Source organism: Pongo pygmaeus, chromosome 6 (assembly GCF_028885625.2).
Source record: "Pongo pygmaeus isolate AG05252 chromosome 6, NHGRI_mPonPyg2-v2.0_pri, whole genome shotgun sequence".
NCBI classification, from domain to species: domain Eukaryota; kingdom Metazoa; phylum Chordata; class Mammalia; order Primates; family Hominidae; genus Pongo; species Pongo pygmaeus.
The window spans coordinates 2,252,072-2,278,252 of record NC_072379.2 but is presented as its reverse complement, the minus strand read 5'-3'; the positions used below and the strand labels follow the sequence as shown (position 1 = coordinate 2,278,252).

At 55.6% G+C, this 26,181-nt stretch overlaps 3 protein-coding genes across 18 annotated transcripts in view; 2 read left to right on the top strand and 1 right to left on the bottom strand.

Annotated features, from left to right (window-relative positions):
• Positions 1–4,802: 4,802 nt before the first annotated feature.
• NUDT1 (nudix hydrolase 1) lies at positions 4,803–14,069 on the bottom strand. 5 transcript variants are annotated; one of them, XM_063667217.1, is made up of 5 exons: positions 13,121–13,646; positions 12,569–12,698; positions 11,384–11,547; positions 5,945–6,090; positions 4,803–5,119 (listed from the first exon to the last, which is right to left on the bottom strand). In XM_063667217.1, the coding sequence occupies exons 1-5, from the start codon at positions 13,156–13,158 to the stop codon at positions 4,947–4,949; spliced, it is 651 nt and encodes a 216-aa protein (XP_063523287.1). In that variant the 5' UTR covers positions 13,159–13,646; the 3' UTR covers positions 4,803–4,946. The 5 variants fall into 5 exon arrangements, with proteins under 5 accessions (XP_063523287.1, XP_054350504.1, XP_054350502.1 ...); XM_054494529.2 differs by having other exon boundaries at positions 12,569–12,645; positions 13,121–13,638; XM_054494527.2 differs by lacking the exons at positions 12,569–12,698; positions 13,121–13,646 and adding an exon at positions 13,932–14,069.
• Positions 13,946–21,587, top strand: MRM2 (mitochondrial rRNA methyltransferase 2). Of its 4 annotated transcripts, none has more exons than XM_063667215.1 (3): positions 13,946–14,026; positions 16,029–16,287; positions 20,305–21,587. In XM_063667215.1, the coding sequence occupies exons 1-3, from the start codon at positions 13,961–13,963 to the stop codon at positions 20,745–20,747; spliced, it is 768 nt and encodes a 255-aa protein (XP_063523285.1). In that variant the 5' UTR covers positions 13,946–13,960; the 3' UTR covers positions 20,748–21,587. The 4 variants fall into 4 exon arrangements, with proteins under 4 accessions (XP_063523285.1, XP_063523284.1, XP_054350499.1 ...); XM_063667214.1 differs by having other exon boundaries at positions 13,946–14,046; positions 15,998–16,287; XM_054494524.2 differs by having other exon boundaries at positions 13,952–14,026; positions 15,998–16,287.
• A 1,332-nt stretch (positions 21,588–22,919) lies between these two features.
• The window catches only part of MAD1L1 (mitotic arrest deficient 1 like 1), a 413,243-nt gene continuing 409,981 nt past the window's right edge, over positions 22,920–26,181 (top strand). For 3 of the 9 annotated variants that reach the window (XM_063667208.1, XM_054494509.2, XM_063667203.1), the window contains exons 1-3: positions 22,921–23,012; positions 25,152–25,331; positions 25,740–25,899. In XM_063667208.1, the coding sequence (XP_063523278.1) occupies positions 25,750–25,899 (150 nt within the window). In that variant the 5' untranslated portion in view covers positions 22,921–23,012; positions 25,152–25,331; positions 25,740–25,749. Of the gene's footprint in view, positions 23,013–25,151; positions 25,332–25,736; positions 25,900–26,181 lie in introns of all 9 variants that reach the window. The other 6 variants (XM_054494510.2, XM_063667204.1, XM_063667207.1 and 3 more) reach the window with 5 other exon arrangements.

The window sequence follows — 26,181 nt, the reverse complement described above, 5'->3', positions numbered from 1 at the left end:
CGGTGTGTCCCGGTGTAATTCCCTTTGGACGGCAGCTACCCTCCCCACCACGCCATGTGCTGCAGCCGGAGCAGAGGAGCTCACGCCTGCGGGTCGGGAGGGACATCCATGGACCACGGGGGCAGCTGGGCCACACTGTCCTTCGCCCTGTGGCCTGCTAGTCTGGTCGAGAGGGGTGGTGGGGTTCTCTGGAATGGTTTCCTCCTGACACCCAGAGCTGTGCGTGGAGGCAGGGATCTCTCATCTCACAGAGATTGTGCCTGGGGGAGCGTGGAGGCAGGGATCTCTCATCTCACAGAGATTGTGCCTGGGGGAGCGTGGAGGCAGGGATCTCTCATCTCACAGAGATTGTGCCTGGGGGAGCGTGGAGGCAGGGATCTCTCATCTCACAGAGATTGTGCCTGGGGGAGCGTGGAGGCAGGGATCTCTCATCTCACAGAGATTGTGCCTGGGGGAGCGTGGAGGCAGGGATCTCTCATCTCACAGAGATTGTGCCTGGGGGAGCGTGGAGGCAGGGATCTCTCATCTCACAGAGATTGTGCCTGGGGGAGCGTGGAGGCAGGGATCTCTCATCTCACAGAGATTGTGCCTGGGGGAGCGTGGAGGCAGGGATCTCTCATCTCACAGAGATTGTGCCTGGGGGAGCGTGGAGGCAGGGATCTCTCATCTCACAGAGATTGTGCCTGGGGGAGCGTGGAGGCAGGGATCTCTCATCTCACAGAGATTGTGCCTGGGGGAGCGTGGAGGCAGGGATCTCTCATCTCACAGAGATTGTGCCTGGGGGAGCGTGGAGGCAGGGATCTCTCATCTCACAGAGATTGTGCCTGGGGGAGCGTGGAGGCAGGGATCTCTCATCTCACAGAGATTGTGCCTGGGGGAGCGTGGAGGCAGGGATCTCTCATCTCACAGAGATTGTGCCTGGGGGAGCGTGGAGGCAGGGATCTCTCATCTCACAGAGATTGTGCCTGGGGGAGCGTGGAGGCAGGGATCTCTCATCTCACAGAGATTGTGCCTGGGGGAGCGTGGAGGCAGGGATCTCTCATCTCACAGAGATTGTGCCTGGGGGAGCGTGGAGGCAGGGCCTCCAGGTGCTGGAACAGTCGGGAGGGCCAGCATCATGGTGCTGGGTCAGCTGAGGAGAGAGGGCAGGGCCGCCCTGCAGCCCAGGCATGGGACTGACCATGGACAGCGAGGGGCCAGCCAGTGGTGCCAAGGCCGGGAGGGAGGGCCGTCGGGCGTGGGGCACGCACGGTGAATTTTCTAGGGACTTGCTGCAGTCAACACCTGGAGCCCTGGTCTGGGAGTGGCCTGTGGGATCCAGTGGCCTCATGCCCTGTGCCCATATGATGACCCCATGTGTGCCCGTGTCCACACCATGACCCTGTGTGTGCCCGCGGTCTCCGGCCTGGAATACAAAGGCGTGACGGAGAGCTGGGGCTCTGAGAGTCGGCGCTACAGCAGCTCTGTTCTCATCCCCTGGACTCCCTTGATTTCTGGTGGCCAGTGTTGGGGTCTGCGCTGTGTGGCACTGAGGCTGGATGGGCTGGCAGAGGACAGGTGGGGGCGTGGGGGGCGTGTTCCATTCCAGCTGGGGCTTTAGAGGAGGGATAGCCCCCTTTTAAGTGGATTTCCTTCTCTGAGGCGCCTAGAGCCCTCCTCCCAGGCTCCCGTCACGCACTTGCCGGCTCAGCCACCTGCTCACAGAGGGAACCAGTGGTCTTCCAGGCCCCTTCCCTTCTCTGGATGAAGAAGGCCATTCTCCTGAGCTCTGTGGGGCTGGAATGTCCGCCTCAGGCCTGGGTCTGCTTCTGCCCCGAACCCCTTTTGTGGAAGGCACACGGGAGCCCAGTGGACCCCTGCACTTCTCCGGAGCCTGACGCCCCTCCCTGGCCGGGGAGAGGTGCTGGAAGAGGCCCGCTGGGCTCCAGGGTTTCCGAGGTCCCTCCATTCCGCAGATGCTCGCTGGCCTCCGGGGCGTTCCTTCCTCTGACAGACAGTGCTTCCCTTCCGCCTGTACCTACGGGCAGCTCATGGCCCTGGGATGGAGAGGGGACTCCTGTGTGTGCCCCGCAGGCAGGTGATCCATCGTCCACTGCGAGTCGGCCAGAGGGAACGGCTGTGCCTTCTGGCTCTGTGGGCTGTGCTGGCTTGGTGGCTGTGGGGCTCGGGCCCAGCCCTGCCCTGCGGGTTCTGCCGGTGCCTTCCTGCTGTGAGGTGGGCTGCTTCCTTCTGGCCAGATGAGCAGAGGGCAGCGTTCCCTTTGGAACCCGACAGGTGGGCTGTCCCGGGAGTCCCTAGTCCACCCGAGTCTTGGGCTGCGCTGCCTTCTGACCCCCCACTGCAGAGACAGGTTCTCAGTTGCCATGAGTGGCACCATGACACCTGAGCCATGAAGCGTGACCCCGTGTGGGCAGAAGCCTGCAAGGCCTCTCCGTCCACCCCGCACCTTCCTGGGGCCTGTCCAGCTGCAGGACCATAGAGGCTGTGGGGAGTCGTGGAGGGTATCAGGCGCTGGGGCCTCTGTGTCTCCAGAGTAGGCAAAGGACGCGCTCCTGACACAGCCCTCCAAGGAGAGAGCAAGACTTGAGAATGAGCTTTTCTGAAGGAGCTTTCCTGGCAGGGACTCCGGGGTCGGTGAGTGTATGAGAGGCCACATGCCTGGCGGCATCTCCCTGTGGTGGAAACTTCAAGAGCAGGGTCTCAGGGTCCTCGTGTCCAGAGGCTGAGGATGGAGGTGGAAGGGAGGAGGGCAGGGGTGAGGAGGGAGCAGGAGGGCAGGGGTGAGGGGGAGCAGAAGAGGGATGAGGGGGAGCAGGAGGGCAGGCGTTGAGGGGACAGGAAGGCAGGGGTGAGAGAGCAAGAGGGCAGGGGTGAGGAGAGTAGGGGTGATGGGGAACAGGGGGGCAGGGGTGAGGAGGGAGCAGAACAGGGGTGCAGGAGGGCAGGGGTGAGGAGGGAGCAGGAGGGCAGGGGTGAGGAGGGAGCAGGAGGGCAGGGGTGAGGAGGGAGCAGGAGGGCAGGGGTGAGGAGGGAGCAGGAGGGCAGGGGTGAGGAGGGAGCAGGAGGGCAGGGGTGAGGAGGGAGCAGGAGGGCAGGGGTGAGGAGGGAGCAGGAGGGCAGGGGTGAGGAGGGAGCAGGAGGGCAGGGGTGAGGAGGGAGCAGGAGGGCAGGGGTGAGGAGGGAGCAGGAGGGCAGGGGTGAGGAGAGCAAGAGGGCAGGGGTGAGGAGAGCAAGAGGGCAGGGGTGAGGACAGTAGGGGTGAGGGGGGGCAGGAGGGCAGGGGTGTGGGGGCAGGAGGGCAGGGTGAAGGGGGGCTGGAGGGCAGGGTGAAGGGGGGGCTGGAGGGCAGCGGTGAGGAGGGCAGCCTGTCTCCCACGTGTGGTGGCCACTTCCTGTGTGCCCTGGCGTTGGCTCCGTGGAGGGGTGGGCACTGGCTTTGGAACACTTCCCTCCCCTCCCTCCTCTGCCACCCAGTGCCTTCTAAAGGGCAGCAGAAAAAGGCCTGCTACGCAGGGGTGGCAGAGGCCACTTTCCTTCTCACAAATACTTCTTGGCCCTGGCCCTGTGCTGCCCGGGCAGGTTCCCAGGCTCAGGCGCTGAGAGGCTGCTTACTGCTGCAGGTGGAGGCCCCGTGCTGGAGGGAGAGCGGGGTTCCCCACATGCCTCTCCAGCCCTCCTGCTGCCCATGGCCCAAGCCCAAGCCTGTGCCGGTCATTGTGGCCTTGCCCAGCTGGCAGGGACAGCTGCATGTGACGCTGGTGGAGATGCCAGATGCCGCCTGCCCTGTGAGGATGGCTGGTGGGGCCGTGGGAGGGGGGCTGCCAATCATGGTGAAAGGGGACATTTTCATTGGGTCCTCGTGGTCCGTGTCCTGTGTACTCGGGGTCACTGTGCAGACAGCTGCCATTTGTCTGCCAGAGACCGTGCAGGCAGGGAGACAGGTTTAGGGCTCTGAAGTGGGGCACGGGGACTCCGAGCCGAGGGATGTCAGGGCGGCTCTGTGCATCTGAGGCCTTTGCCCTTGCTTTGCGTGTCAGTTCAAGTCCAAAGCACTTTAGGAGGCCGCAGGGATCAATACCCAATACACCCAATAAACTGGAATAGTTTACACATGACCTACATTTTGGACGGTTTATCAATAAACACGTGTGAACAACTGTTATTAAACATGTGTATGAAAGTTAGGCAGGGAGGGGACTAGCCTCTGAGGCATTCACCCTGGGTTTTAGCCCAGAGCCCTTGGCCGAGCCTCAGCTTCCCACACTGTGCAGGGGGGTTTTGAGAGGACACATCCCCAGCTTGCGGCACTGAGCACCTGTGCCCCCGCCCTCGGCCAGCTGCCCACCTCAGGGACAGAGTCTCCATCCTCTCTCACCTCTGTGCAGCAGCGTGGGCTGAAGCCCAGCACATCTGGCAGCTTCCTGTGGACGGGACCTGGCAGGCTGTGCTGGTGTCCGGAGAAGGATGTTTGAAAGGTTAGAGACCAGCCGGGCGCGGTGGCTCATGCCTGTAATCCCAGCACTTTGGGAGGCTGAGGCAGGCGGATCACCCCAGGTCAGGAGTTCAAGACCAGCCTGGTCAACATGGTGAAACCCCATCTCCACTAAACAGACAAATATTAGTTGGGTGTGGCAATGTGCGCCTGTAATCCCACCTCTTCGGGAGGCTGAGATGGGAGGATCGCTTGAAACTGGGAGGTGGAGGTTGATGTGAGCCGAGATTGTGCCACTGCACTCCAGCCCGGGCAACAAAGTGAGACTCCATCTCCAAAAAAAAAAAAAAAAAAAAAAAAACAAAAAAGCCACTGCTAGAGACCTTTATTTTCCTTTCCGTCCAGTTAATTCCAGACAAAACCCAGCTCTGCGCCACTCAATGCCCCCAGGTGAAGACGGTTTGCGGCTGTTCGGCAGCCACATCTCCTGCCCAGGGGCTGCCCTGGGCTCCCGCTAGACCGTGTCCACCTCGCGGAGCGTGTAGTCCAGGATGGTGTCCTGACCCTGGAACTTGAAGTAGCCGTGGAATTTCTTCTTCTGAAGCAGGAGTGGAAACCAGTAGCTGTCATCAGGCCACATGTCCTTGAAGGGGATCTGGTCCAGCTGGAACCAGCATGGGTGCATTTCTGTACCGAGGGGGTTAGAGGAAGCACTGAGGTGCAACCCAAACTTCATGTTTAAAAACATGTTTTTTTTTTGGCCGGGCGCGGTGGCTCATGCCTGTAATCCCAGCACTTTGGGAGGCCGAGGCGGGTGGATTACGAGGTCAGGAGATCGAGACCATCCTGGCTAACACGGTGAAACCCCGTCTCTACTAAAAATACAAAAAATTAGCCGGGCGTGGTGGCGGACGCCTGTAGTCCCAGCTACTCGGGAGGCTGAGGCAGGAGAATGGCCTGAACCCAGGAGGCGGAGCTTGCAGTGAGCCGAGATTGTGCCACTGCACTCCAGCCTGGGCGACAGAGCGAGACTCCGTCTCAAAACAAAACAACAACAACAACAAAACCATGTTTTTTTGTAGAGATGGCGTCTCACTATGTTGCCCAGACCGGTCTTGAACTCCTGGGCTCAATGATCCTCCTGCCTCGGCCTCCCACAGTCCACAGTGCTGGGATTACAGGTGTGAGCCACTGCGTCTGGCCAGCCCAAACTTACACTGACTCTCTGAGGAGTTCACTGGGTGATCGTGAGGAACCTGACGATCGTTTATGTTTCATCCTCATGACCACGGTTCTCATTTTAGGGTGGGTGCAGAGCAGGGGCAGGTACACTACTGGAGCCTCAGTGCAGAGACCACGGCTCATGGGCCCCACGCTGGCACTGTGGGGTGGAGGGGGACGCAGGCTGCCCGGTGCCTGGCACTCAGAGATGGTTTAGGCGGATGGCCTTTCTCCCAGCCAGGAGATGGGACCCGCACAGTGGGGAGGGGGAGCAGGCCTGGTGAGACTCACCGTCGCTCTCCACAGGGGTCCCCTGGATGCTGTCTGTGCAGAAGACATGCACGTCCATGAGCTCAGGCTCGCCCACGAACTCAAACACAATCTGGCCCACCTTGTGCAGGGCGTCCACTGTCAGACCGCTCTCCTCCTGCAGCTCCCTGTGGGCAGAGGGGGGCAGGGGAGGGAGGCCGTCAGGGCATGGCACCATGCCCACACGATGGCAGGGAGGAGGAGCTGGGCATCTACACATAGCCCAGGGAGCCACCAGAGTGGATGGGAGACCCAGGAGGATGTCCCCCAGAATGCATTAGCTGGTCCTGACCTGGCTGAGCTTCAGAATCAACTTGAACTTTGAAGACACTGATTTTGGTTGAGAGGCTCTGGGGAGGGGCCTGGAGATGGTGTGGAGCTGCTGGTGGGAGGGACGCAGTTCTAGTCTAGTGCCCTCTGTGTACCAGTGACAGCCCAGGCCCAGTGGAGTCCAGCCACTTGTCCACCATCTCCAGACCCGAACGTGGCAGGGTTGGGACTGACCCCAATTCCTTCATTCCCGGTTACTTGCTTTTCCGTGGCTGAGCATCAGAGCCCACGCAGCGGTAGTTATGACCGCCGGGGCCCTGGGACGCTTGCTCCGGGAACCTGGGCCCTATACTCTGGGCCTGTCTGCCCAAAGAAATGTCTTTCCAGCCTGGTGCCTCTTCTCTGAGAACACAGGATGAAACCACAGGCTTCTATGATCTCTTTCCTGAAGGAGGAGCTCTGGTTTTAACTCTGGTCCCCAGGCTGACCACATGGACACGTGGCCTGGGCCTCTTCCTACGCCTTCTCGGGACATGCTCCCCACAGCTGTGCCTGGAGGAGGTGTAAGGGGCTGACCTCACCACAGGGTGCCCAAGTGCTGCTGCACCTGGGAACAAGCCCTTCCCTGCTTCACGGCACACAGAGCCAGAAGGCTTCCCCGAAGTAGTCTAACGCTGTTGCTAATTTAAACATTACATATTTGTTGTAGACAACCAGGAAACGAAACGCCATGAACTCATCACCCAGGAATGCTACCATTTCAGTGTTTTTCCTTTCCTCTTTCTCCTCTGTACATCCCTTAAGAAATGCAAACATTAACCCTTAATAGCTTAAGTTAAAAAATAAAAATGCAAACAGGTTGGGTGCAGGGTGGCTCACGCCTGTAATGCCAGCATTTTCGGAGGCCAAGATGGGAGGATCGATCGCTTGAGCTCAGGAGTTTGAGACCAGCTTGGGCAACATGGCAAAACCCTGTTTCTACAAAAAGGACAAAATTAGCTGGGCATGGTGGCACTCGCCTGTAGTCCCAGCTACTCAGGAGACTGAGGTGGGAGGAATGCTTGAGCCCAGGAGTTGGAGGCTGCAGTGAGCTGTGATTACTCCACTGCACTCCAGCCTGGGCAACCGAGCTAGACCCTGTCTTAAAAAAAAAAAAAAAAAAAAAGCAAACATTATACACACTTTATACCTTGGGCTTTCCACGCAAGAAAGGAGGAGTGTGTGACATTCCACACCTCAAGGAACCCAGCTGGCTTCTCAACTCCTGTTTGGTATGGAAGAATAAAATGTTCCAACTTCGGGTTATGGTGGAAACCTGTGTTGGGCACAGTGGTGCTGCTGACCTCCTGATCTGAGCGTTTGCTTGCTGTGCTCAGTCGGGTTCTTGCTCAGTCCCTCAGCAGACACTTCCCGAAGACCCACTCCATGCTGGGACCCTGGGGATGCACGGGCCACAGCCGCTGGGCACCTCAGTCTCCTCCTCTTACCATGCCCGGCTAATTTTTCTGTGTGTGTGTGTGTGTGTGTGTGTGTGTGTTTTTCTGTAGAGACAGGGTCTTGCTATGTTGCCCAGGCTGGTCCTGAACTCCTGGGCTCAAGCGATCCTTCTGCTTTGGCCTCCCAAAGTGCTGGGATTTCAGGTGTGAGCCACCGTGCCTGGTCTAAATGGTCTGATTGAAGCGATGCCTCCTCAGCTTAAACTGCAGGGACTGGAGAGGAAACGGACCTGGAATCAGCATTTATTCATACAGATGGCTAATTAAAGTTGGACTTGAGCTAAAAAGTTAACGTGTGCTTCTACTTGGGTACAAATGGCTCCCCAATTAGATGCAACAGAAGTGCTCAGTGGGGCCTCACCCGCCTCTTGGTGGCCGGCTGTTGCTCGTCTTAAAAAGCGTCACCTCCCAATGGAATGTTGTGACTGATTTTAGTTAATCTTCCCTAGCACACGGCAGCGTAGGAAGCATCAAGAATCTGCCGGGAGACAGAGCTGAAGCTCCATTTCCCAGGCTGGGAGCGCCAGGCAGGCGAAGATGACGCTGCTTCAGTTCTGCCCAAGTGTCTGCTCTATCCATGGCACTCAGTTCCCCAGGCAGAACACGAGGAACAGGATGAGAAATACGTGAAACAAAAACAGAGGGTGGTGAGGCCTCCGTGGCGTGGGGAGGTGGGAGTCGGAGGTTCCGGCGCTTCCCATTGCTGCTCCTGTGTCCCTGGCCTCGCTAGTGTTTGGGGATCAGGGATGCTGTCTAGAAAGGTTGGCTCACACTGTGCGCCTGAAGCCCAAATCTGCACACCCCCACAATTCAGTACTCCCCACGTGCCTGTCCCCTGCCCGGCAGAGGAAGGTCTGAGTCCAGCCCTCTGGACTGGGGCTAGGCGCTCAGGCCTGCCCCCTGCAGGCGAGCGGGGAGGGCGCCTAAACTGGCTCTTGGCCTGGGAGTTAGGGCCCATCCTGCGGTCCTCCTGACAGAATAGGACTGGGTATTGCATGGATAAAGCAGGGACCAGCCTCCCCGGAGACCGGGCTGCCGAGGCTCCTCCCTGCCGCCCCCTCCTGAGCAGCAAGGGCCTGGGGTGGCCCCAGGAGCAAATCCATTCAGACTCGCAGGTACTGAAGCCCAGGGCCGTGCTGGTGGCCTGTGGCTGATGGTACGTCATCCCCTGAGGGCGAGGCTGTTTGCTGCAGGGTTCCCGGGGCCCTGGGACCCCATAAGCACCAGCCTGTCTGGCTCCAGTGTCCCCCATTCCTCATGCTTGCAGATGCTCCCCAATGAAGGATTTTTTTTTTTTTCTTTAAGACAGGGTCTCGGCTGGGCACGGTGGCTCACGCCTGTAATCACAGCACTTTGGGAAGCCGAGGCGGGTGGATCCCGTGAGGTCAGGTGTTCAAGACCAGCCTGGCCAACATGGTGAAACCCCCGTCTCCAGGTTACACCCGAGGATGAAAGTCACAGGCTTCCGGCTCTGTGCCTCAGTTCCCCCCCTCAAACCCTGGTCTGACAGCAAGCCACCGCTGTATTCAGCATTGAGGGTCTGGAGTGATGGTCCCTCTGTTTGTGTAATATTTACAGAGGGTAGAAGGAAAATTCCTTCGACCGTGACAAAGTTCAGAAGAAAATAAAGCAGGGCTGCTGAGGGGGCCTGTGCTTTGCTTGTCACCGGCAGGACAAGAAGCGGAAATCCAGCCACCTGGAGCTCCTCCATCCAGCCTCCTCGGCCCCCGCTGCCTGCTCCACTCACACCCCCCACTTCTCTGCACAGCTGGCGCTCCTCCAGCCCTCTGTGCTTCTGCAAATGTCTCCTTCCTCCCTCCTTCCACGCCCTCCCAGCCAACGTCAGGCCCTCAGAGCGTTTTCCTGGTGCCCAGTTATTCTCCCTTCCTTTCTCCTGGAGGCCCCTGGCCACCAGGTGTGGACCAGACTTCCTTCTGCAGGTCTCCTGAACCCGGCAGCCAGACGACACGAGAGCTCCACAGAGGCAGGGAGTGACCTGTTCCTCCTCATGTCCCCAGGCCCCACACAGAGCAGCGCTCCAGAAATCCATGAGCTGATGGGCGGTCTTAGCAGATCAAAGACAAAGGGCTGGGCAGAGAACCCCCGGGGCCACCTTTCCTGTTTCCTGTGCTGTGGTCGCTCTGCACACACTCCTGGCAGGGACACACTGGATGCCCGACTCACACCCAGTGGTCCTCCTCCCCAGCTGCAGCCCCCAGCACAGAGCCTGTCGCACTGGCATCTGCCACAGTGACTGATCAAATGTGTCTGCGTGGCTGTGGCCCGGGGTCCCAAGCCTTGGAGGGGAAGCACACACAGGGCTCTCCAAACTGAGGGTTGGGACCCACGTACCCCGGGAAATCGGCGTAGTGGATTGCAATTGAAAAAAGGGTCAAGCCAGTGGCCCACGCCTGCAATCGCAGCACTCTGGGAGGCCCGGGAGGGAGGATCGCTTGAGCCTGGGAGTTAATGAGACACCATCTCTACAAAGAATTAAAAAACGAACCGAGCGTGGTGGCATGTGCCTGTGGTCTCAGCTGTTCGTGAGGCTGAGGCAGGAGGATCGTTTGAGCCCAAGAGTTTGAGGCTGCAGTGAGCCAAGAGCGTGCCATGGGTGAGATCCCATCTTTGGAGAAAAACAGAGAAATGAATCGGAAAAGTAGAGCCCCCTTTTATGTAATAAGGGCGGCTACTGCAACTTATTTTAGCTGTACCTGCACACCTGAGTGTGTATACTCTATCAGAGTATAAAACATATTTCTTACTGCAGGTTGTGATGAAAAAATTGGAAAGCCACTAGGCTGCAGCGTCCTGGCTTTCCTCCGTGCCAGGGCCCTCTTTACTCTGTAGTTCTCCTCTCCAGGCAAGCTGGCCTACCTTTCTCAGAACAAAAACATAAACGGGGGCTAACATCTGTGCAGCGATGTTTACACAGATGATCTCATTTACCCTGTGAGGGGTGAGGGGCGTCTGGAGGACTGTGTGATCTTGGGTAAATGGCTCAACCTCTCTGGGCTTCAGTTCCTTCCTAGGTGAAGCTGGCTATGTTGAGGATGCAGTGAGACTTTGTGTACAGTGGGTGTGAGATAAAAGCGATCATCAGCTCCACTGAACAAACAGAGGAACCAAGTGACTGACGAGCCCTTCGGTGACAGTGAGGGTGCTGGGAGGGTTCAATTCAAGCTGCTGCACAGAGGCTTCCAGATACGCCCTGCAGCCCCCAGCACCACCGCACCACAACAGCTAACACACACTCAGCACGCACCACACACCACACACCACCACGCCACAACAGCTAACACACACTCAGCACTCACTGCACACCATGCACCACCGCACCACATCAGCTAACACACACAGCACGCACCACACACCACGCACCACCACGCCACAACAGCTAACACACACTCAGCACGCACCACACACCACGCACTATTCTAAGTCCTTCGAGTTCATTTCCTCATTTTATCTTCACAAGAGTCCTAAGGGCTGTGGACTGTTCTTCATTCTGAGATGAAGACACTGAGGCTCACAGCTTAACCCCCTGCTCCAGGTCACTTAGCTCTAAGTGGTGAAACCAAGGGTGTGGCCCTACAGCCCGAGCCCCTGTGCCCTGGGAAAGCCGGTTCCACAGCCAGACCTGCCCCGTCCTTACCTCCTGGCCCCATCCTCGATGGTCTCTCCTTCTTGCACTTTGCCCCCGAAGCCATTCCACCGGCCGGCCCCAAAGCCTCGCTTTTTCATGCCCAGGAGAACTCGCTGAGGCTGCAGGACCAGCACCAGGGTATACAGCCTGGAGGCGCCCATGGTCCCTGGATTCTGAAAGGAAGGTGAGAGGGCAGTCAGCCATGACGTGCTTGGAGGAAGCACGTGCCAGGGGCCAGGAGGAAGGGGACGTGCTCTGGGAGGCAGTGGGGGGCGGGGGGTATGCTGTAATTCCCCAGCCCTGCCACATGTGGCTTCCCTTGTGGCAGGTGGAAACCTGCCATTGAACCAATGATTTTCTAGGGTAGAAACAGAACCCAGTGGTCAGCAGGGCTGATCAAGCAGAACAGAGGCCGGCGCTACCTTCCTTCTCCACAACTCAGTACTCAGGTGCAGAGGACAACATCACCTTTCCAGAGCGCGCTCTTGCTCCTGCGTCTACCCCCAGGAACCCCCTGCGCATAGGCACACAGTGGGGAACAACAGTCCCCGTGCCTGATTGGCACCAAAATAACCACGCAGTTTATCCTGTGGTCCTCAGGTCAGGCTTCAACTCTGGCCTTTGGATTAACAGGAGCTTCTTTCAGTCTAGTGGGACCTGGCCTCTCTGTAGCAGGCTTCCAGATTCCCAGGAAATGTGTGGCTGTAGACACAGGTCCACCCAGCCAGGCCTGGCTAGTCCTCCCTCCTGTGATAGGAGTTTATACCCCACTCACTCTGCTCCTACTGTGGGACCTGGCACCCAGGGGGGCCACTGGAAGTCACAAGAGTCCTTCCTGCTCCCATAGGTGTGCAGGTCCAGGTCCAGAGGACTCTGAGGGCGATGCCTCCGCCAGGTCCCTGCTGAAAAAAGGACCCTGGAGAAATGCTGGAGGGCCAGGACCAACTTCCCTTTACTAATTTTGAGACAAGATCCTGCTCTGTTGCCCAGGCTGGAGGAGAGTGCCGTGATCGCAGTTCACTGTAACCTCGGCCTCCCTGGCCGAAGCCATCCTCCTGCCTCAGCATCCCACATAGCTGGGACCACAGGCATGAGCCACCACACCCAGCTAATTTCTGTATTTTTAGTAGAGATGGGGTTTTGTCATGTTGCCCAGGCTGGTCATGAACTCCTGAGCTCAAGCAATCCACCCACCTCAGCCTCCCAAAGTGCTGAGATTACAGGCGAGAGCCACTGCGCCCAGCCAGGACCAACTTTTCTGGGGTCCACACCTGGACAAGACACAGGGTTCAGGACCAGTGATCCTTCTTGGAAGTTGCGGTGTCTGAGAAAAGGGACCAGATGATAAGGACGGGGGCAGGGAAGCGCTGGGTAGAGGAAGTCTCTGGCTAGGGCTCCACCCCCTGGCCTGTGCCCAGGGACCTAGGTGAGGACAGGCATTTCTGTTTTTTTTGCCCAAATGTTGCATTTCCCAAGCCCGCCACGTCCCTGTCCTGTGCCTATAAAAAACCCCAGATCCTAGTGGGCAGAGACACAAGCCGCTGGACGTCAAGAGGACGTGGAAAGCACACCAACAGGCACCAGCAGGCCATCAACTGGCGGAACCGAGTTTGGCAGGGGCAGTCAGAGGAGAGCCCAGGCTGCTCAGCAGCCCGACTCCAGGGGAAAATCACCTTCCCAGTCCAACTCCCTTCTAGCTCCCCCGTCTGCTGAGGGCAGATTCCACTCATAAAACCTTGCACTCACTGTCCAAGCCGCCGTGTGATCTGATTGCTCCGGTACATCAAGGCAAGAAACCCGGGGATACAGAAAGCCCTCTGTCCTTGCGATAAGGAAGCGAGTCTAATAGCTAACACAAGTCACCTACAAGGCTAAACTGAAAGAGCACCCTCTAACACATGCCTACTGGGGCTTCAGGAGCTGCAAACATTCACCCCTAGACACTGCCGTGGGGTGGGAGCCCCTCAGCCTGCCTGTCTGTATGCTCCCCTAGAGGCTTGCGCAGCGGGGCACTGAAGAAGTGAGCCACATCCCCATCGCACGCCCTTCGAGGAGGACAAGGGAACCTTTCCCATTTCACTGAGACTAGGTCCTGGTGGCGGAGGCAGGTCAGACAGGGTAAGTGGGTTTGTGGCTGAGTTTCACACGAGGCCCGTGTACTTTGTCCCGACACTGATCTGTTCCTGCCAGAAGCCACGGTTTGCAAAGTAAATTTTTGTGATTTACTCCTGGTCTCCCCCCAGCCTCCGCCCCGCTCTCCCGGTCTCCCCGAAGCCCCCGGCCCCGCTCTCCTGGTCTCCCCCAAGCCCCCGGCCCCGCTCTCCTTGTCTCTCTCCCAAACCCCCGGCCCCGCTCTCCTCGTCTCCCTGGAGCCCCCGGCCTTGCTCTTCTGGTCTCCCGCGAGCCCCCAACCCCGCTCTTCTGGTCTCTCTCGAGCTCCCGGCCCCGCTCTCCCCCAAGCCCATGGCTCGGCTCCCCTGTTCTCCTGCCGCCCGCAGGCCCGGCTCCCCTCCCTGGTCACCACGACTCCTGGAATCCCCGCGCGCGCTTTTCGTACCTGCACCGCCACTTCCGGGGGCGGGGCCTATGACCAGAAGTGAGGCCAGGCAGTTCCGGCGGCGCGCTGCAGGCGCGGGGAACACCCATGGCGGGGTGAGCTGGGCTCTACTGCTGTGCGTGCAGACGGCGGGAGTGGTTGAGGGTCCGCCCCGTCGCCTTCCTCGGTCCTGGCCTCGGGGCTGGGTGCCGAGCGCTGGGCACCGTCGCCGCACTCAGCGAGCGCGACAGGGGCGAGGCCAGGATTCCGGGTCGCAGTTCCCCGGGAGGAGGGCGCCCTCAGGTCTCCAGGAGCAGGGCCGACAGGGCCGGCAGGCGCGGCTGGGCCGTGGGGAGGCAGGGGCCGGGGGCGGAGTCCAGGTGCGGGGGGCAGCGCAGGGGCCCAGATCCAAGGCGCCGGGGGCGAGCCCGGGGCGGGATTTCGCTTCGTTGGCCGGGTAGCTCCATTGCCCACGCTTCCTGGGCTGTCGAGTGGGCTCTGGCCCCCGGGACCGGCCTGTGCCATTTTCCCGGGAGACCCCATAAGCGAGGGGAAGACAGCGACTCACGGTCAGCAGTCAGTGCCTCCTGGCTGGTCAGCACGGTTTGGTGTTGCAGAAGCTAGAAGCTTTGGCCTTGGAGCCTTGGGGGTAGTAACTTTTATTTATTTATTTAAATCAGAAAGATGGACATAGAGACCGGGCTTGGTGGCCCACACCTGTCATCCCAGCACTTTGGAAGTCTGAGGCAGCAGGATCGTTTGAGCCTAGGAGTTCGAGACCAGCCTAGGCAATATAGTGAGATGCCATCTCTACAAAAGGTTTTTAAGAATTAAAAAAAAAGAATTAGCCCAGGCATGGTGGTGCACACCTGTAGTCCCAGCTACTCAGGAGGCTGAGGTGGGAGGTTCACTTGAGACCCAGAGGTTATGGCAGCAATCAGCTGTGATTGTGCCACTGCACTCCAGCCTGGATGATAGCAAAACAAAAATGGCCGGGTGAGGTGGTTCACGCCTGTAATCCCAGCACTTTGGGAGGCCAAGGTGGGCTAATCGCCAGAGGTCAGGAGTTTGAGACCAGCTTGGCCAACATGGTGAAATCCCATCTCTACTGAAAATAGAAAAATTAGCTGGAGGTGGTGGCACACACCTGTAGTCCCAGCTACTCAGGAGGCTGAGGTGGGAGGTTCACTTGAGCCCCAGAGGTTGTGGCTGCAGTCAGCTGTGATCGTGCCACTACACTCCAGCCTGGGCTATAGAGCGAGACCCTGTCTCGAAAAAAAGAAAAAAAGAAATGTGACTGGCCAGACCCTCTGTACTAGCTGTCAAAGCCCTGGAACTAGGTCACTAAGGCAAGGATCTGTCCTTATGAGGTTTTCTTGCAGCCTGTCAGAGCCCAATGAACATTTTTGCCAGATGAGAAAAGAATATTACTTTAATTAATTAATTTACGTATTTACTTATTGTTTGAGATGGAGTCTCGCTCTGTCGCCCAGGCTGGAGTGCAGTGGCGCAATCTCGGCTCACTGCAACCTCTGCCTCCCGGGTTCAGGCGATTCTCCTGCCTCAGCCTCCCGAGTAGCTGGGTTTATAGGCACATGCCACCACGCCCGGCTAATTTTTGCATTTTAGTAGAGGCGGGGTTTCACTATGTTGGTGAACTCCTGACCTCAGGGGATCCACCTGTCTTGGCCTCCAAAAGTGCTGGAATTACAGGTGTGAGCCACCATACCCGGCCCCCTAATTTCTTTTTATAAGGACATCAGTCCTATTGGAATAGGGCCTACCCAGATGACCTTGTTTTAACTTGGTCACCTCTTTCGGGCACATGGGTGTATTTGGGCCCTGTCTCCGAATACCCCCATATCCTGAGGTACCAAGGGTTAGGAGATCAACACATGAATTTTGCGAGGACACAGTTTGGTCTGTGATGCCTGCTTTCCGGCTGTGTAGCCTTGTCAGTTCACACCTCCTCCTGGGCCTTGGTGCCCCATCTCTAGAAATGAATGAGTTGATCCGAGGGCCCTCCCAGCTCATGACCTGCCGTTCTGTGTGATGTCAACCTGCCTGCTCCTCTTCTCTCCCACCAGGTACTTGAAGCTGGTGTGTGCTTCCTTTCAGCGTCAAGGGTTCCACACTGTTGGGAGTCACTGTAAGAATCGGACAGGCGCTGAGCACCTGTGGCTGACCCGGCATCTCAGGGACCCATTTGTGAAGGCTGCAAAGGTGGAGAGTTACCGGTGTCGAAGCGCCTTCAAGCTCCTGGAGGTGAACGAGAGGCACCAGATTCTGCGGCCCGGCCTCCGGGTGTTAGACTGTGGGGCAGCTCCTGGGGCCTGGAGTCAGGTGGCGGTGCAGAAGGTCAACGCCGCAGGCACAGGTGGGCCTCTGCACTGCTGTTGGCACCTTCTGGCTACCCTGAGGCTGAGTGGGTGTGGGCAAGCTGCCGCTGCCAGTGGATGTGGGACAGTGGAGCCCTTCTTTGAAGGCGTGCGCTTCCGAGTGGGTGGTTTAGCAATGGTGATGATAAAAATAGGATGCTGCCATTTTTAAAATGAAAGACAAGGTAGAAAGGTGCAGTGAACATGGAAATCACCTCGCATGAGACCACCCGCAGGTACCAGCACCAGCACGGTGGTGTGCATCCTTCCAGGCTTGTGCTTGCATAGATCCCTCACATTTTCAAAAGCGATGTTGTGCCATACTTTTCTTGCTAATTTGCAGCCTTATTGGAGCTATTTTTGCTTAATAATACATACATATATGTATTTTATATATATATAATAATAATAATTATTATTATTTTTGTTCTTTACCCCCTCGCCCAGACGGAGTCTCACTCTTGCCCAGGCTGGAGTGCAATGGTGTGATCTTGGCTCACTGCAACCTCTGCCTCCTGGGTAGCTGGGATTCTCCTGCCTCAGCCTCCCAAGTAGCTGGGATTACAGGCACCCGCCACTGCACCCAGCTAATTTTTTCTTTTTGTTTTTTTAAGTAGAGACAGGGTTTCACTATGTTGACCAGGCTGATCTCGAACTCTTGACCTCAGGTGATCCGCCCACCTCGGCCTCCCAAAGTGCTGGGATTACAGATGTGAGCCATGGCGCCCGGCTACTCTTAATGATGTATTGACATCTCTCCCCAACAGCACAGCTACATTTCCAGGTCCCGTAAGCCCTGGGGCTTCCTGGTGGCCCCACTGGGGCTGCTCCCTCTGGAACCTAGAAGAGGCTTCATGGCCAGGGTTATGGATTCTCCGCTCTGGGTGAAGCTGAGACGCAGTTTTCATCTGTTTTATATCTTAGGGTTTTGAGTAAAATTTTCTATATAAAAAGGTTCCCCTGACTAATGAGATCAGCCAACCGCCCATACAACTGAAGACACTGTTGTCATTGGGAAAGTTTCATCCTATTCCATGTAGTGCTTGCACCGTAGGTTCTTTAACCAGCTCCTTCACTGTGGGCATCAAGGTTGCTTTTGGCTTTTGGCTGGGATGCGTGTGCTGTGGTGAATATCCTTGCCATTTATGTTTCCTGCTGTAAAGCCAGGGTAGCTGCATGCGCTGGCATTTGAACAGGGTGAGACAGTCCACCCAGAGCTCTCCTAAGTCTCTCCCAAATACCTTAGAGTAGGGACACTGGTCCCCATTTATTGGTGAGGAAACTGAGGCTCAGGGTTTCATGACTTGTTGAAAGTGCAGACCTGTAATGCTGGCCCCCTGGATCTGCATATCCGCCTCACTGCTGGTTTGTGGTAGGTTTGCCATGAACTCTTGGTGTCTACCTGCATCCCCTTGGGTGGCCCCTGCCCATACCTAGGCCAGGATATGCCTCTTCGGGCTTTTCAACAGCATTTTAAAAAATTTTTATTTATTTATATATTTTTTGAGATAGAGTCTCATTCTGTTGCTCAGGCTGGAGTGCAATGGTGCCATCTCGGCTCACTGTAATCTTTGCCTCCTGTGTTTAAGTGAATTCCGGCTAATTTTTGGATTTTTAGTAGAGATGAGGTTTTGCCATGTTGGCCAGGCTGGTCTCGAACTCCAGACCTCAAGTGATCTGCCCGCCTTTGCCTCCCAGCATCCCCGAGGTGCTTCCTGGTGCTTCCATCATGGTCGGCCTGAAAGCCTCTTTTTTGTTTTTCAGCTCAACATTTATTGACTAAATAAGTGAATTGGTGTTGGAAATGTCAGTTCCTTTTCTCATTGCTGAGCTTTTCACTGTGGAGTCCTCCTAGTAACTGATTTCAGTGGTTTCTGTTCCCCTAAGTGCTCTTGAGATGAAGCAGGAGAGTGGCCCAGTGTGCCTTGTAGGAGGAAGTGACAGAAGGAGAGAGCGTGAGTGTGATCTGCCTGGGCTTGTCCTCCCGGAAGTCACAAGCATGCAGCCAAAGCTGTTTGCCTTCGGTGGAAATTTCCCAAGGTTGTAACATACTGGATATTATAGGAGCGAAAGCTCAGGAGCATAAAGTGAGGCATGAGGCCGAGCGCAGTGGCTCACACCTCTAATCCCAGCACTTTGGGAGGCCAAGGGGAGGATCACCTGAGGTCAGGAGTTCGAGACCAGCCTGGGCAATATGGTGAAACCCCCGTCTCTACAAAAAATTAGCCAGGCGTGGTGCCATGTGTCTGTGGTCCCAGCTCCTTGGGAAGCTGAGGTGGGAGGGGTCGCTTGAGCCTGGGGGAAGTCGAGGCTGCAGTGAGTTGAGGCCATGCAATGGAGTGAGGCCCTGACACACACACACACACACACACACACACACACACACACACACACACCTTGCTGGTATTTGAGTAACGCCCTGACACACACACACACACACCCTGACACACACCCTGACACACACACACACACACACACACACACACACACACACACACACACACACACACACACACACACACACACACACACACACACACACACACACACACACACACACACACACCCCCTACCTTGCTGGTATTTGAGTAACACCAGTTATAAAACTAAAAAGATGCCTTTGTGTCACCTTACCTAAAACAAGACTTGTTGCCTATAACTGATCTCAGCATCTGCCTCCCCCTCTTCTCACTGTACCTACATTCAAAGCCCCCCCTTCACAAGCCCAATGCCCTCATCTCCCCAACAGTACCCTCCACCGAGGAGGGCCTTGGTTCTGTTGAGAAATTGTCAGAGTTGATAAGCTAAGGGTGTAGTTACAGATTTTCTTGTTCAATCTGCTTAACAGAAAGGCTGTTCCAACGGTAGGGGGAGAGGAAGGGACCGTGTTTCATTCCTAGTTTAAACATTGGAAGTCCAGGTATTTTGAAGATTACCTCATTTTTCAAAGGCAAAACCCCTCAGTCTTCAGCCCAGGAAAATGGGACACCTCACGGCTCATTTTAGCTGGGTCTCCTGAGTAGCTGAGACTACAGCTAATTTTTACATTTTTTTGTAGAGACAGGATCTTGCTATGTTGCCCAGGCTGGACTAGAACTCCTGGCCTCAAGCAATCCTCTTGCTTCAGCCTCCCAAAGTGCTGGGATTTTAGGTGTGAGCCACCGCACCTAGCCGATAACAGTTTTTGTATATTATTTTGTATCTGTTCATTTTCCTCATCTCTTGACTTGTTTCCAGTAGTTTCTACATTGAAAGCAATTGGATTAAGCTGGAGAATGGATTTATTGATTTAATCCAGAGGCACTTTATGTACTAGTATATTATTTTCTTTTTCTTTTTTTTTTGTTTGAGATGGAGTCTCGCTTTGTCGCTGAGGCTGGAGTGCAGTGGTGCGATCTTGGCTCACTGCAACCTCTGCCTTCTGGGTTCAAGCGATTCTCCTGTCTCAGCCTCCCGAGTAGCTGGGATTACAGGCACATGCCACCACGCCTGCCTAATTTTTGTATTTTTAGTAGAGACGGGGTTTCCCCATGTTGGGCAGGCTGGTCTTGAACTCCTGACCTCAGGTGATCCACCCGTGTCAGCCTCCCAAAGTGCTGGGATTATAGGTGTGAGTCACTGGGACTGGCCTATTTTCTATTTTAGTTTATCCAAAAGAGCACTGAGAGATAAGAACCCTTTCACAGAGAGTGAGCCTTGGGTAGTGAAATGATATCAGATTTGGAATCAGAAGTCCTGGTGCCTGGCACAGGTCTGCCCATGGCTGAGGTTGACTCTAGGACGGTCACTTCCTGTCTGGGCCTCAGCTTCTCAGATGTTAAGGCCCGCCACCTCCCCCACCATGTGTCTTTATAGGATGTATAGATAGAGAAGGCCTGTGTTTACCTTTTTGCACATTAGCTCTTTGCCTTGGTCTTGACATTTTATTTTTATTTCATCACTTTGTTGCATGTACTGTATTTTTGTTAAAAGATTCAGGGTGTAAATAAATAACACATTCACCATTTCTTCCATAGATCCCAGCTCTCCTGTTGGCTTCGTGCTTGGGGTAGATCTTCTTCACATATTCCCCCTGGAAGGAGCAACTTTTCTGTGCCCTGCTGATGTGACTGACCCGAGAACCTCACAGAGAATCCTCGAGGTGCTTCCTGGTGGGAGAGCAGATGTGATTCTGAGCGACATGGCGCCCAATGCCACAGGGTTCCGGGACCTCGATCATGACAGGCTCATCAGCCTGTGCCTGACCCTTCTCAGCGTGACCCCAGACATCCTGCAACCTGGGGGGACATTCCTTTGTAAAACCTGGGCTGGAAGTCAAAGCCGTCGGTTACAGAGGAGACTGACAGAGGAATTCCAGAATGTAAGGGCCATCAAACCTGAAGCTAGCAGGAGAGAGTCATCAGAAGTGTACTTCTTGGCCACACAGTACCACGGAAGGAAGGGCGCTGTGAGGCAGTGAGGATTTCTTGTGCCATTTTCATAATGGTCATTAGCTCCTTTTAAGCTAGAAACGTAGCCTGAGCTCCTTCCTGAAGAGTTCCTGGGAGATTTGAGCTGATTTTGGAGATGGAGCAGGACAAGTGGGGAGTCTCTCTCTCTCTTTCTCTCCTCTCTCTTTTTTTAACCAAAAAGAGATGACAAAACTAAGTTCAGGGGCCATGGAAAATGAAAAAGTCCGCTATATTGTGATTTGTGAAGAGAAAGTTATCAAGAGAAAGAGGTGAGGATGGAAGGATGGAGAAAAACAGACTGGGAAGGATCAGAAGGAATCCGCCAAGGCAGGGATGGGTGTGCCCATGTGTGCCTTGACGAGACTTCATCTTACAGACTGTTAAACTGTCACACAGAAACAGGCCTTCCACCCCTGCTCTGAGAGCACCACGCACAGGTTTCCAGTTCTTAGTGTGGCTGTTTAAAGTAGAAAATCTGGGGGCTGGGTGAGGCCACTCATGCCTGTAATCCCAGGGCTTTAGAAGGCTGAGGCTGAGGGATTGCTTGAAGTCAGGAGTTCAAGACCAACCTGGGCAACATAGCAACACCTCCCCCCCATGTCTACAAAAATGAAAAACCAAAAAGCAAACCAAAAGAAAAATCTGAAATTTCCATCTGGGGATTAACTTCTGCCTTTCTGGTGAATAATATAGCAATTCGCGCATTCTTCAAGCAGCAAAAGTTCCCGGAGCAATTAGGGAAGACGTATGGTCTGAATTTATCCATGCAGTGGGTCTGCTTTGTTCTTTGCTGGAAATTTATATCAGTGTCTGGGCTCCCAAGAACATAAAGGTAATTGCCAAAGCAAGCAGTGATGTGGTGTGTTTATTTTCTTTTACTCTTCTAGGAACTTGATGCAGCTTTATATTTAATAAAATAAGAGATTGCATTATTTTAAGGGACTTTCATGCTTTGAAGTTTAGTTTTTTTTTTTTAAACTGGCTTCCTCACAGCCATTTCCTGGAGGTGTACTCATCCCTCAAGAAGAGTTTGTTGACTGTAACTATGATTAAATTCCAAGGACCAGTGGGGGAAGTCTGGAAACCCAGGAATCTCCATCAGGGATCTGGGGCTCTGTCCAGCTCCCCGAAGGAAACTGCAGGTCAGATGCTTTGATTTTTTTTTTCTTTGAAACAGAATCTCACTCTGTCACCCAGGCTGGAGTGCAGTGAAGTGAGCTTGGCTCACTGTAAGCTCTACCTCCTGGGTTCATGCCATTCGGCCTCAGCCTCCCGAGTAGCTGGAACTACAGGCGCCCACCACCACGCCCGGCTAATTTTTTTTTTTTTTTTTGTATTTTTAGTAGAGACGGGGATTCACCGTGTTAGCCAGGATGGTCTCGATCTCCTGACCTCGTGATCCGCCTGCCTCAGCCTCCCAAAGTGCTGGGATTACAGGTGTGAGCCACCGCGCCCGGTCGCCAGATGTTTTGACTTTTTATTTCTGGTTGCAGTCAGGTTGTTAGGTCCAGGGACTCTTGCCCTACTCCACCTCGTTCTCTTCTCATTCCATTTCATTCCCCGGGCACACAACTTGGAAGTCTTTTTCTCTGAAATAAGGAAAATTCATTGCAGACCCTTAGGAACAGCATCTTCTTAGAGGGAAGCCAGGGGCTGGGCAGAGACGGGAGGAGGAGAGGAAGAGAATTTGGAAACGAGTAAAAGGCACGTTCTTCTCAGGAAGACTCTAATTTGAAGGATAGACAAAGGTTACCATAATAATGGTGGGGCCTGACTTCACTCCGTTGGATGCTGTGCCCTGGCTTGCAGATCACTGGGAAGGTAGCCTAGTAGCATAAATTGCATTTCTAGTGGGCCCAGAAAAAAGCAAAATAACGGGTTGATTCAAGCTGATACTGAGTAGCAAAATTTTGGGAGAAGTCAACAGTGCAAGTTTGTCCGAGGAGGCTGCCGTGGGCGCGGCTATTCCATACATTACGGCGCGAGGCGAAAGCCTTAGTGGAAGCGCGTCCTGCGCGGGGCCCGGGGTCCCCGACTGCGCCCTGGCTCAGCCTTCGGTTCCGAGTCCTTTCCGTGAGGAGTCTCCCGGGGGTGGCGGCTCCGGGTGCGGAAGCAGAGTCCCCAGGACCAGCCGGTGCGCAGACTCGGTTCTTTACGGCCCGATTGCCACCCAGGTCTCGCGAGAGCGCAGGGGCAAGTGTCGCGATAAGTGGGCGCGGGCGGAGCGGAGGGAGATCCGAGCGGCGGCGGCAAGCTGGCTGCGGTCGTCTGAGGTGAGCGACTGGGCTCGCGCTGGCGGCTGGGTCCCAGGGTCCCGGGAGTGGCAAGGGCGGGGCCGAGGGCCCGGACCGGGTGTGCTCGCCAGGGTGGGGCACAACGACCCGGACCCCGCGCCTCAGGACCCCGCGCCCGCCCCGTCTCCCATGGGCGCTCTCTCCTCTCTGTGCTCTCCCCTCCTCTCCCCACTCACCTGTCCCCACTCCCCACTTCGGGCTGTGCTGGGGACCGCGGGCCCCTCGCCTGGATCTCCGCAGCCGTCCCTTGTGCCAGGGCGGGCGGCCGAGGGGCGCGTGCTCGTGGCCCCAGCACCGGGGTCCCAGTGCCTGCCGTGGGGGTCCCCGGGCTGGGATGCCGGCGCGCCGAGGAAGGGGCCTGAGCTGGCGCCTGGTGGAGAAGTGGGGGCTGCAGGGACTCTTGGCATCCTGGTGGCTCGCGCGGGTCCGCTCTCAGGAAGGGGGCGTGTGGGCCCGGTTTCCCCTCGGGGATGGCAAGGGCCACCCTGATCTCGTCTGGGCAATGGAGGAATTGGGCTGTGGAGCCTCCTTCCAGGCGGGCCTGCCTCTGCGGGGCTGGCAGCCTGGGGAGCTCAGGCCTCTGCTTGCACCAGGCCAAGGTTCTTGTTAAATGGAAACTCAGAAACTGTGCAGCTGCAGAAGTTCTACCTTTGCTGTTAAACGTGCTTGGCTGTTCCCTAGTTGTGGCTGGTGGGCCGGCCTGCCATGAGCCCATAGTAAGCGCCGGTGTTAGGGGTGCAAAGTTCTTTTCTGCGGCTTGTCTTCAGTCTTCCAAAGCCAGACAGACCCAAGTTCCAATCTCTGTTCTGTAACTTTTTGAAGCTTCAGTTTCATCATCTCTAGAATCTGTGTAAAAAGATCTAATTCATCATCCGGTTAAGACTGAGCTTACAAATATAGTGCTGGTCAACCTGCAGCTGCATTCCCATCATGTAGCAGTGGAAGACTTGAGGGATATTGATCCCGTTCCCCACAACTTTGCAAGTAGATTTCATTGTCATGAGTTTACAGATGAGAAAACTGAAGTTCAAGAAGTCTCGGTGCTCGGAAATGTCAGATACCTTTCTTTCCGGTACCTAGTTGAAAATAGTAGTAGTACTTATTAATGTCACTGGAAATAAACAGTGAAAATTAGCACAGCTGTGATGATCATCATCTTTACTGTCACTATTGCATACCTCGTTTCTGATTCCCAGAGGCCAGATTTTTTTTTTTAATTATTATTTTTTTTGAAACGGAGTCTTGCTCTGTGGCTCAAGCTGGAATGCAGTGGCGCGATCTCAGTTCACTGCAACCTCCGCCTCCTGGGTTCAAGAATTTCTCCTGTCCCAGCCTCCCAGTCTCTACTAAAGCTGGGATTACAGGTGCACGCCACCACATCCAGCTTTAGTAGAGACGGGGTTTCACCATGTTGGCCAGGCTGGTCTCGAACTCCTGACCTCTGGTGATCTGCCCGTCTTGACCTTGCAAAGTGCTGGGATTACAGGCATGAGCCACAGTGCCTGGCCTTAATTTATATTTATTTATTTATTTTGAGGCACAGTCTCACTGTGTTACCCAGGCTGGAGTACAGTGATGCGGTCTCAGCTCACTGCAACCTCTGCCTCTCAGTTTCAAGCGATTCTTGTGCCACAGCCTCCTGAGTAGCTGGGATTACAGGCGCACACCACCACACCCAGCTAGTTTTTGTATTTTATTAGAGATGGGGTTTTGCCACGTTGGCCAATCTGGTCTTGAACTCCGGACCTCAAGTGATCTGCCTGCCTCCGCCTCCCAAAGTGCTGGGATTAGAGGCGTGAACCACCCCGCCTGGGCAAGAGGCCAGACTTTTTTGTGAGTGTTCCTGGTAGGTAGTTTCAGGCATCAACTGACTGGATTCAGGAATTCCTAGAAACCTGGGAAAGCATCATTTTTGTTTTTGGGTGTGCCTGTTGAGGGTGTTTCCAGAGGAGATGAGCTTGGGAATCTGAGTGGACCAGGTGCTGAAGATCCATCCTCAGTGTCGGGGACACCATCCAAGAGCCTGGGGGCCTGGAGAGGACAAAAACACAGAAAAGGCGAATGTGTCCATCTGCCTGCGGGAGCTGGGATACACTCTTCCTCTCCTCTCCTCAACAGCAGCACTCCAAGCTCGCCGGCCTTTCGTCTCTAGGACTTGTCCCAGCAGTCCCTCGAACTGAGAATTACACCATTGGCCCTCCTGGCTCTGAGGCCTTCAGACTTGGACTGTGTCACACTGCCAGGCTTCTAGGGCTCCGGCTTGCAGACGGCCTGTTGTGGGACAGTCTCTCTAATCGCGTGAGTCAGTTTCCCTAATAAAGCCCTTCTCGTGTGTCTGTCTCTGTGTCCGGTTGGCTCTGTCTCTCTGGAGAACCCTCTTACAGTGCAGTGGGGGAACGTGCCACCTGAGTGCTGAGCCCCGCCTCCTGGGCGCCAGCTGTCCATCTGTCCATGTGCAACTGAGACTGAATTGGTGGCTTGCTGGTGGGGATTTGGTGGCATGCTTTCTTGCTTCCATTTTTTGTCTGGTAAATTGGCAGCATGGCTCCCAGTTGCCATTGAAGAATGTGGTTACAGGCATGGGTGTATTATGGGCTCCAGTGAGTGTTAGGGGAGTGGGGCTGTCCAGAGGCTCTGCTGACTGCACAGCTGATGATGGCATGTGGAAAAGCTGGCCCTGACCTGTCCTTTTTCTGTCCCCGGAAGGAAAGCAACCATGGAAGACCTGGGGGAAAACACCACGGTTTTATCCACCCTGAGATCTTTGAACAACTTCATCTCTCAGCGTGTGGAGGGAGGATCTGGACTGGATGTTTCCACCTCGGCCCCAGGTTCTCTGCAGATGCAGTACCAGCAGAGCATGCAGGTGAGTGCCTGGTGGGAGTCTTCTCTGGAGAGACCCTGGGCCCAGGCAGGCCTGTTCAAGTCCCACATAGTTCAGGTGAGCAGCATGTGCTGGGATGGGGGGTCTCTGGGGAGACCCTGGGCCCAGGCAGGCCTGTTCAAGTCCCACATAGTTCAGGTGAGCAGCATGTGCTGGGATGGGGGTCTCTGGGGAGACCCTGGGCCCAGGCAGGCCTGTTCAGGTCCCACATAGTTTAGTTCAGGTGAGCAGCATGTGCTGGGATGGGGGTCTCTGGGGAGACCC